Source organism: Anoplophora glabripennis, unplaced genomic scaffold (genome assembly GCF_000390285.2).
Source record: "Anoplophora glabripennis isolate ALB-LARVAE unplaced genomic scaffold, Agla_2.0 scaffold1005, whole genome shotgun sequence".
In the NCBI taxonomy this organism is placed as follows: domain Eukaryota; kingdom Metazoa; phylum Arthropoda; class Insecta; order Coleoptera; family Cerambycidae; genus Anoplophora; species Anoplophora glabripennis.
Genome location: NW_019417083.1, coordinates 2,427 through 14,264, shown reverse-complemented (window position 1 = coordinate 14,264; position 11,838 = coordinate 2,427). Strand labels below are relative to the sequence as shown.

Genomic DNA, 11,838 nt, shown 5'->3' with positions numbered 1-11,838 from the left:
GAAAATTGTTGCTGATGATTGCCTTCTGCAATTTCATGTGGATTTTCTTCAGCCCATATGTGGTTATTGTGAAAATTGAAAATACCATCTCTCGAGAAAGATGCTTCATCGGTAAACATAACTTCGGCTCCAAACTGAGGATTTTGAGCTATTTTGTCTTGCATCCATCTACAAAAAGCCAATCTTGGCGGAAAATCTCTTGGCAATAAGGCTTGTACTCTTTGGATATGGTAGGGATACAAAAGTTGTCTTTTCAAAATTCTCCAAACCGTCGAGTGAGGTATGTTTAAGTTGTGAGCAATTTTTCTGGTACTTGTGATCGGATTTTCTTCAATTTCGTTGAGGACAGCCTCTTCTACTTGGGCATTTGCAGCTTCCATAGGCCGCCTATTATCAGCAGTATTCTTTTTAAAACTTCCATTTTCCCACAGTCGTTGGTGAATGCGTTGAAACAAGTTATGATGTGGTACTTGGCGATCACGATGTCTTTCTTGATACAACCGCCTTGCTTCTGCCGAATTACCGCTCGCCATTCCGTAAAGGTAATGCATTTCGCACATTTCAGCGTTTGTGTAATTCATTTTTACTTTTGTAATACAAATTGACTTTTCGCAGGTACAAACTAATTGTTATTTTGACAGGAGGTAGCTTTTGTTTTAAAATTTAAAGCCTACTTGATAAAAAAAATTATAATTTTATTTCAAAAAATTGACCATGTTTTTCAACATAAAAGTAGATTTTTCTCGAAAACGGTCAACTTTAGAGCTTATGACCAAGAGTACTTTTTTTGTGTAGAAAACATTAGCGATTCAAATGGGCGTCTCAAAACCGTACTTTTTCCAGTGGCGTAGAAGTTGGGGAGAAAAACACCCACTTCCCCTTCAAAATCTTTTTTTCAAATTTTTGGAGCAGCTATCACATCCTGAAGTCCTGCGCATATATTATGAAACACCCTGTGTATATATATATAATTTATTCTTACCTTCTATTGTAATATCACATTAATGCAAACTTAATGAAAAGTTGTACCAAAAGTTACAAGATATTTGAAAATTTTGGCTTAAAGAGAAATTTAATTACTTTCACAGAAAAACAAATTAATAACAAATAGCAAAGATGGTGACTCAAATACAGTTTTTTTATGGACATTTATTTTTTTTAATCATTCCCTTTTTAACATACTCTAATTTCAAAAATGTCTACTTTATATTTTTAAACCTGTTTTACATTTATCAATTTTTGATCCAATACCTGACCTAACCTAACCTCCTTTATATCTTATTATTAAACAATGAAACAGTTCATACAACATTTCTTGAGATAGAATTACAAGAAAAGAATCGAAGAAACATGCCTTCGTAACTGCAAAACAGTATGCACTGCAAGCTGCTACGGTGAACGCCACACTGCCAATGTCTTTCTACCTCGTGTCGAATGCGGTTAATTCCAAGAAAGTGATACAGGGGTCTTCTTGGAATTCTATCTCGAGAAATATTGTACGGACTGTATCTATCCAAATATTTCGTAAATTTGGATCTTTATTAGCCATAAATATTGAATGAAGTAATAATTAAATATGCAAATATTATAACATCTCTAGTTATGGAAGCATATAAACAAATACTGTTGTGACAATATTTTAAAGCTTCATTAAATTTAAAGAACGTTTTAGTTTATTATGGAACCGACCCTTACTATGCTTATTATATTAACTGCTTAAGATTTTTTTTAACTATAGAAAATAGAGGTATAAAATACTTATGTTTGTTTATTAAGAATTAATTATGGAATAGAAGAAATTATATTTACATTAAAAATTTGTAAATAGTTAACTATGTAATAAGGAATTAATTATATTCAACTTTATTATTATGCTTCATTCATTATCATTATTACTATGATTACCATTACGATTATTATTATTATTATTGTCGTATCTAACTCAAATTAAGTCTTACATTTTTCTATAATTCTCATCTGATGTTATATTTGTAAAATTTTTAGACTTGAATTAAGAAAAATAAACAACTTGAACAACAGAAATAACATACAATTTGCACTGATAACTCTTATAGAAATTGTTCAAAATGATTACCGTTTTCTCTAAGGCATACATTCATTTTTGATCGAAAATGTAACTGCTGATTGTTTCTTTGACGTTTAAAAACGTAGGCAATTTTTGAATTTTCGATGATTTTAAATAACACAAATACAATACCTATTATTAGTTATTCCTGATTTTGTTGAAAATGACAGTGTTTTGAAAACTAACAATAGTAAGAAAAATTTTAGAATTAAATTCCCCATAAAATAAAGTAATAATTTTTTAAGTCCGTCAATGGGTTAAAATATTCTGTTACATTTTAATGGTGCGTCATACCTTATCAACCCTTTAAAATGCTTCAATTAAACTCTAATTACCGTCGATTAATATTCTTGGTACGCTCACACCGTGTACCAAATTTGGTTTTTCTAAGTTCAAGTATAACTGAGAAATTAATTTTTTTCCAAATTATAAACCCCACTTTCAAGGCCTATAACTTCTCAGGGGTGCAGCTTAGTATAAAGGTAAGTTGCATTAAATCACCTATTTTGGGTTTCCCTACATGTCCTTGCTCTGTGTCGGTTCTTATGCAAAACACCCTGTATACTGAAAGTGATCAGCGAACGTTTGGGGATTCATTCTGTAGTCAATCTAGAGATTATTCAAAGAATGAAAAGACACAAAAATATATCCTAAATTACGCTTAATTGCTAATTTAGATCTAGCACTTAATTTTACGTGCGAGTTGTTAAATAAATTATATCAAAGTAGCAAAGACCTTGAAAATTGTTTTTTTTTATCAAATGTAATTAAATGTAAGGTTTAATTACAATTAATATTTAAGAAGCAAGACTGTAAACCATTTTATCGGATCGATTTTAATCAAGTTTTAAACGAAAATAACTAGCTCAAATTATTAATCTAGGAAGCATAAAAAAAACAAATGGATTTAAATTAATCTTTCACGGAATAATGATAACAAATTGGTTGGTTTTAAAAATAAATGAAGGCTTCACATAGGGCAGTTATAGAATGTGATCCAATAACATTTAATAGAATTATGGAAAAGAACAAAATAAGTATAGGATGGTGTTTTTGGCCAGTTTTTGAGTATGTGCGTTGCTTTAATGTGGTGGTTTCAATCACTTGGTCAAAAATTGTAATGCTGTTGAAAAATGTTTATCTTGTACAGGTTCACATAAAACTGAAAATTGTAATTCTAATAAATGCAGAAATTGTTTGGATGTTAGTGCTAATGATCCAAATTTAAATTTGTAATCATTTTATACAAGTCCTGTCCTGTATTGCAAAGAAAGCAAATGATTGAAAAAAGAAATACCAAAATAAGTCAATAGCAATTAAGTAATGATATATTCTTATTAAATACACAAAGCCTAATGAGACATTTTGATTAAATAAAATATTTTAGACAGATTAGTAATTCTAAGGCAATATGTTTAACTGAAACATAGATGATTGCGAAATTAATATAGGATATAAAATTGAAAAGGCAAATTCAGAAAGTAGACACACTAGGGGTGTGATTTTTTACATTAGATCAGATATTAGATATACTATTTCTTTCACTCATGTAATTAATCTGAATGTCTGGTTCTTGGTGATAAAATTCAAAATAAAAAGTCAATTAATTTTGGTTGCTGGCGTGTATCATTCACCAAGTCAATCGCAAAGTGTATTTTTGGATTTTATTAAAGATTGGTTGGAAAAAAATAATTTTGTGAATATAGATCAAAGCTTCTTATTGACAGGTGATTTTAATATTAATTGGAAAGTAAATTCAACGTATTCAGCTAAATTAAAAACTCTTAAGATTATGGATTAAATCAATTAGTAACTTCAGATACATATTTACATGATGGTGGAGCATCTCTTATTGATTTGGTATTTTGTAATGATAAAAATATTGAGGTGACAGTATTAAATGAACCTAGTATGTATATGTAACCAATAACCATAGCTGTATTGGGATCAATATTCGAGATTATCAACTTGGCAGGAATATATCAATTAGGAGCGGACTAGAAAATTTTGAACAGTTTCACATTGATGTGAATTTTTTGAGAGATTTTAATTATAATAGTAACATAATAGACGACAAATTTGAGTTTTTTTTTGTGTGGAATAAAAAAATCATAGATAAATTAACACCAAAAAGCGATGCTGTGCTTCACATTAAATATAATGGGTGGTTTAATAATGTGAATGACTGAGAGACATAAACAAAACAGAAATCAAGTACTTAGAATAATTAGAGTAGAAAAATGTAGATATTATGTATAAACAAATTAATTCTTGTCGCGATGAAAACAAATGTGGAAATCTCTGAAACATACAACACCATAAAAATCAAGAGATGATATTGACGTTGACTTCAATGACCTACTGGTAAATAATACTGGTAAATAATTTACGTGACAGTTGAAAAATTTTATGAGTTTTTTGTAAATAGTATCACCGATAAGGTACAAATTATACCTAGTAATGATACAATTTTTTCAATAAAAAGTAGGATAACCAATTTCTCTGAATTAAAAAGATTAAATAAGAATGAATTAAATGCAGTTTTTTTTCTTGCTAACAAAAGTAGTCCAGATGAAGTAGCAATGTATATATATATCCATTGCTGAACATAGTAAATTGCTCATTGTTAACTGGTCGGGTTCCAGATTCGTTAAAGGTATATTCTATTGCATTATGCCCATTAACATGTTGCCTGCTTTTAAAAAAAAACTGTGTATATACAGATATTAAATTATGTTTTGGAAAACCAACTGATATGCGAGTACCAATACGGTTTCAGAGGAAATAATAGTTGTGAAAGTGTTTTACAATGTGTAATTAATGATTGGAAGGTGGCTCTTGATGCAGGTAAAGTTACTGCTATTAAAGTTTTTTGAATCTAAAAAGGGCATACGAGACCATAGATAGATTTAAATTAATTAATAAATTAATGTTACTGTGTTTTAATGGTACAGTTTTGAAATGGTTACAAGATTATTTGTATAAAAGGAGGCAGAAAGTAGTATATGATAAGTGTGCATCAAATGAATTAAATATTGATGTTGAGAGTACCACAAGGAAGTATCCTTGGACCCCTGTTATTTGTATTATACTTAAATGATATTTTGCTTGTATTGGGGAAAGTTAAATATAACTTATTTGCCGATGACACAATCATCTATGTATCAGACACGTGTAGAAGACCTAGTTGTAAAAATGAATGGGATATTAAACAATGTAAAAGACTGGATGGAAGTTAATAAGTTAAAATTAAATGTTTCAAAAACAAAAGGAATGATACTAGGTAAAAAGTCATATAAAGACATATTCTATAGTAATAGTTAAAATTTGAACTAAATGGGGAGACAGTAGAAGTAGTAGCTGAAACGAAGTATCTTAGTGTTATAATAGACAACAGGTTAAAATTTAATAATGACATAAATTATATTTGTAAGAAAATTGCTAAGAAAATAGGAATTCTTAAAAAAGTTAGCTGGCATTTAACAATAAAAATTAGAAAATTAGTATTCAATACCATAATATTACCTCACTTTTGTTACTGTACTATACGTAATAGGGGTGCAATTGCACGATTACAGAAATTAAATAATTGGGCTATGAGGGTGATTTTAAGATGCAACAGATATACGAGAGGTGAGGATATGTTGGGTATTTTGAAGTGGATGTATATAGACAAGTTTTTAGAGTTTAATGTATTTAGTCTTTATTCATAAAATTACATTGGGGAACGAACCACAATACTTGGAGAAAATATTGGAAACTTTTGATAATATCCACAATTATAGTACATACGTAGTACATAAGTTTTGCAAAAAGTGCATACAGCAGCTGGACAAAATTCCATTTTTTTTAAGGGTATTAGTAAATATAATAGTTTAAACCCGGATGTGAAAAATGCTCGAAATATAGCATGTTTTAAAAATATGTTAAGAAATACTTATAGTAAATATAGTCTTTAAGTGGTGTAGAACAAATTTTGGATGTTATTTAGTAGGTTCTAAGTGAGAGTGTACATATATACAGCAAAGTGCTAAATAAAGTGGTATTACCATTACTATTACTTTTAATAACCAAAAAATATATACAGGGTGATCCATTAATGATATAGAGCGGCTGTATATAGGAAACTAGACGTGCTACGATTATGGGGAAAAAATCTATTAACAAATACGGCAAAAATTGATTTAAAATATTTTCAAGATTTTAACTTCACCGCTAGAGAGCGCAACTGATATCGTATAACAGAAAATTGTTGTTTTTTCGAAATTTTGCTTATATAACCTAAGTTGTAAATACACTTTTTAGATACATGGTCAAACCCTTCATAAGTTTTGTTTGATTTTTTTTTTTGTTATTACAAAATAGATAGACGCCATCTTGAAACTTTGAAATTGTCATAATTTCTAAATGCTTCCATAGATTTCAAGAAACGACAGCTCATTTTAAAGAACTATTAATAAAATTTATATTTATGATATGGGAATAATAATATTATTTTCCTGCGCAGACGACGCTAATCAGAAAAGTTTTGTAATTCTTTCTATTTGCTACAAAAATTAAATGCAACGATACAGGTTTTTTTTTCATGGCTTGATAAACCATTTATTAAGAAAAACAAACACACAAACCGGAGGTCGATAACTTTTCTCGTTTTCAAGTTATTGCTAAAATAGTGAAGTTGTGCTAGAACATCCTCCTTTATTTAATTCTCTAAATAACATTAACATAGTCCAATCCAAAATTAAATTGTAAAACTATATCTTTAAAAAAGTACTTGACATATTTTCAATTTTCTTTTATAATTGCAATGTTTAATTTTTTTATTAATTCCAAATATCTATTTATTTATAACGAGGCTGGCTATGTCCTATGAAAATAGACAAATGAAAAATTATGTCAAACGATATGTGACAGCTCTTGCTTTGTGCAACATTAGTGTCATTTATGTGAGAAAAGTACTTGCGTTCCATATGAAATTCCCAGGTTTCTAACTAATTCTCTAACACTTATTTGGGGATTAACATGGACACAAGTCAACACATTAATAATATTATCATCTGTTCTTGCACGGCGATGTCTTCTTACAGTACTTCTCTGGAGTAGCATATTCTATGAGGGTATCGCAAAGCGTATTCTCTTGAAGCTATTTTCTAAACATAAACTGCCAACATATCACACGCTTCCACATTCGTAAAAAGCATTTTCCTTGTTCATAAGTACTTTTGCAACGCAAATAACACTAATTTTGCACATAGCAAGAGCTGTCATTTCGTTTGACATAATTTTTCTGTTGTCTATTTTCAAAGGGCATAGCCTACTCCGTTATGGAAACAATAATCTTTATAAATACTCAGCTATTTGGAAATTAAAAAAAATGAAAGATTGTACCTATTAAAAAAATAAAGCAAGTACTTTTTAAGGACAAGCTTGGTATAGTTTTACAATTTAATTTTGGCTTGGACTATGTCAATGTTATTTAGAGAACTAAGTAAAGGAGGATGTTCTAGCACAACTTGACTATTTTAGCAATAACTTCTTGAAACTTTGAATAAAGTTTCTTTTTCTAGTTCAATGAGGCCGTATTTGTAACGTAAGACATAGGAATTTCAATATAAATTAAAATAAAAATTTAAGTTCTTTTAAACTTAGGATCTGCTAATATTTACATTGTAAAAAACTGTTGATTTTACACATGAAAAAATTACTGAAAACAAATGACAAACCATACTATATAGAAGTTTAACTAAAAACTTCATCCAATAATTAGTCACATTCAAACCAAAAATAAAGAAAATGAGCAACAACTATATTAAATTACATTCTCACATATACTTTACTACAATCAAATAAACAAAATAATGAGCTACTTTAGAGAACAAAGATAAACTTAGAAATGTTTGCCAGTTTTGAATATTTGCCATTCTTGAATATTTAAAATATTTTTCTCTTTTTTGAAGTACTGCCTCGAGAATGGTACACTTAATTGAAAATGGTTTGTTTTATAATCAATAAGATGAGAATTTAAATTGAAAAATAAAATATCAAGATGAAACAGTGACCACATTAAGACTTCCAAATAATTTTTTCGCTAGTTTTTTCATTATAGGCCATATTTTCAACAATTTAAAATAATATAAAGTCTTGAAAGACTCTGGTCATGTGTATTTCACATAACAATATATTAAAGTTCAGTAAACTTTAGTAAAGTGATATTTACATTAAACTTTATTTGCTTGTGATAATCAACAGACATTTGATAATAAATATTTATTTTACTGTATTTATTAGTGCTAGTGTCCAAAGTCTTCTAGATAACTAGACAAATTTTCACTTTAGAGTTTGGTCACTAAAATACAGCATGATTCATTTTCTGTCAAAGTTCACATCTCATATCTGATTAGTTTTATCAAAACATGTTTTACTAAAAATATGAGGTGAGATGATAATGATATGAAATACCAAAGGTCAGTCTCTGACTCTGCAAAAGTAACTAGAATTTAATATTATTAAATTAATGATATTAATTTTTCATTATTATTATATACAGGGTGTTTCATATAAGAACCGACACAGAGCAGGGGCATGTAGGGGAACTCGAAATATGGTGAACTTACCTTTATACTAAGCTGCACCTCTGAGAAGTTATAGGCCTCGAAAGTGAGGTTTCGTATTTCAAAAAAAATAAATATGTTATACTTGATCTTAAAGAAAACAAATTTGGTACACAGTGTGAGTGCACCAAGAGCATTAATCGACAGTAAGTAGAGTTCAATTGAAGTATTTTAAAGGGTTGATAAGGGATGATGATCATGTAAAATGTGACAGAATTTTTTAAACTGTTGGCGGACTTAAAAAATTATTACTTTATTTCATGGGCAATTTAATTCTAAAACTTTTCTTACTCTTGTTAGTTTTCAAAAAACTTTGTCATTTTTAACAAAAACACGAATAACTAATAATACGTATTGTAGTTGTGTTATTTAAAATCATCGACAATTCAAAAGTTGCCTATGAATTTAAACGCTAAACTTGACGATCAGAAAAAAGTTTGAATAAGAATAATTTAATAGAAAAACAAACAACTTAAACAACAGAAATAAATATACAATTTGCACTGATAAGTTATAGAAAGAATTTATCACTTTTAAGCTCATGCTAAAATAATGTTTCACAAAAAATTATTAATGTTTTATAACAAGAAACATTCGCATTTAAAGTTTTTAAAATTATTACACACGATAATTTTAATACGCCCACAAAAACTGAAGCTTTTTTCATAATTACGCACCTAACACAAAATTTCTTCTTGTGCAGGATCAGGACAGAAAATTTTTAGAGACCGGGAAAGACAAGTATTCTAAAAATTTTAATATATTTAAAAAAATTAAAACCTCTTCCAAAAATGCCCTGACTAGTCTATATCATTTCAACATACCAAATACAATATAGAAAATAAATTTATGGTATTAAGATAATCAAGCTGAATGGTACTTAAAAAGGACTAACTGATGGGTACAAAAATTAAAATGTTTGTTAATGCCGTATTGAAGTAATGTAGGCTACACAGAGACCAACAGTCGTGCATATTTGATCGGGTTGGTATTAAATCGGGTCATTTGTAGGCTTATTATTTGACAACTTCAGATAGGATCTAAATTGGACTGGTGAACCAAACAAGTGGTAGAGGAACCAACCAAATTGTATGTATTTATTGCATTTTTACTAGTTAGGCTGTAGTTATAAGATACCTACAGGCAATTAGTAAAGTCTTTTAGATCTATTGGTACGTCATGAAAATAAAACTCAAGATTCTGACTTAAAAGTTATTAAATTGGTTGTCTGGCTTTTGGTCTAACCAGAGTGGACCTTGTGTATACCATTTAAAGCTAATTCTGATTTTACAAAAATAAAAATTGTTTTGTTTAAAATGAATAAATGAATTTTTAAATTTTAAAATTTACCGCAGCGAATTAGCACAAGATATGATTTAAAAATTAATATATGTATAAATATTACCTACGTTTTTATAAGTCCATAAACGTGCCTATATATAATATAAAAATTTCTTTGTATGATTAACATCTAATGCTTTCCAGTTATTTTTAAATTATAATTGGCAGAGTATTAAAATAATTTCTAAATTTATAATCTAAGTAAACATTTACATTTGTGCTACTGCAATACATCTGTCCGTAGGTAAGTGGAAAATGTGTTGTATACGTTACTGGAACTTTCAGTACATATATTTAATTTATTTCTAATTTCATTTTTATTTCAACAAATTTGAATTCAATTTACTATCACATAAAAATACCAATGGAAATTTATATATAACTTACCTTGATCAATGACAAAGCGACTGCTGTTGGTTTTATTTTTCCTAAAAGTGTTGAGCATAAGGTTCTTATAAATTGATGAGGCACAACAAATATTAAGATATCCGCATCTTTTGCTGCGTCTACAACGTCAGGTACTGCTACCTACAATACACATTTTTTTTTTGAATGGTTACGAAAAAATGCAGAAAAATTGTTGATGTAAAACTGACACTTACAACATTAGGGGGTAATTTATAGCCTGGTAAATATTTCACGTTTTCATGTGTTTCATTTATAATTTCAGTCAACTTTTTCCCATTTATTATTTCTTCATAAACATACATAGTAACCCTATCTTCAAAATTATTAAGTTGTGCAGCATTTTTCCCAACAATTTTTGCAATTGCAGAGCCCCTAAAATATTATATTATCAAATTCTATTTTAATAAAATTAATTCAGAATGTCAAGGTAATATTACTTAACATGTTCTAAAATAAAAGTATTTTTAAAGGTTATGATACCTAATTCAAGAAATGTTGAATGAAAAACAAAAGAGTAAAAGACTTACCAGTTGCCACTACCAACAATACAAACTCTTTTTGGTTTTGTACATGCCATTTTTACAGTGCGATTAACAGGAAATTTTGATGTAAAATATTCGCTGTGAGAACAACTTAACAACTGAGGTAACTGATTTACAACTACTTTATACAAACACAAACGCGAACTACGAGTTTGTGAAGCTCCTGATAGTCCTGATATCGAGATACCACAAAGTCGACGTCGTTTAAAAACAACTATGACCCGTCCAATAGAATTTTGGTTAAAAATTGTATTACCAATCATATAGCCGAGTAAAGGTCACGGTTTCTTATCTCATGACATGACCCAACGAAGTAAATACCTACATTAAACTAATTTAACCTTGATTTTTTAGTCACAGCTTAGATAAACATACTATTTTTAATTTACATAATGCAATGTGGAATGCGTGATCTTAGAGACATACCAAAATGTTTAGTTTTTTTTTTTAATTTTATTTCATGTTTATTATGACAGAAATTTTTCGTTGTGATTTTAAAATTAATAGTAAGAAGTATAGATATAAGATGCGTTCAGTCAGCAACTATAATATATCCATAAGCTTTACTTTATTTTTATAGAGAAAATCAAATTTATCCATGGTAAAATATTATTTACGCACGCGCAATTAAAAATCGTTTAGAGAATTAGGCATATCAAAGAAATACTATTCAAATGACCGATAGGATAGGTATCTGATTTTTCTCATTGCTTCATGGATTTTTCTAATAGTACGTAGTAATTTTTTCTTTATTCTCATGGCAACATGCCAATTATAGACGAACGGTCCACCCCTAAAAAGATGCTTAGAAAATCAAGGTCACCGACCACGAGGAGAGGCCAGGATGAAA

At 28.8% G+C, this 11,838-nt stretch overlaps 1 protein-coding gene across 3 annotated transcripts in view; it reads right to left on the bottom strand.

Moving 5' to 3' along the window:
- The window catches only part of LOC108914521 (glycerol-3-phosphate dehydrogenase [NAD(+)], cytoplasmic), a 77,972-nt gene extending 66,699 nt beyond the window's left edge, over positions 1-11,273 (bottom strand). For 2 of the 3 annotated variants that reach the window (XM_018720344.2, XM_018720343.2), the window contains exons 1-3: positions 10,974-11,273; positions 10,641-10,818; positions 10,426-10,566 (exon numbers count right to left, since the gene is read on the bottom strand). In XM_018720344.2, the coding sequence (XP_018575860.1) occupies positions 10,426-10,566; positions 10,641-10,818; positions 10,974-11,251 (597 nt within the window). In that variant the 5' untranslated portion in view covers positions 11,252-11,273. The remainder of the gene's footprint in view (positions 1-10,425; positions 10,567-10,640; positions 10,819-10,973) is intronic. The other variant, XM_018720342.2, reaches the window with a different exon arrangement.
- Positions 11,274-11,838: the final 565 nt, after the last annotated feature.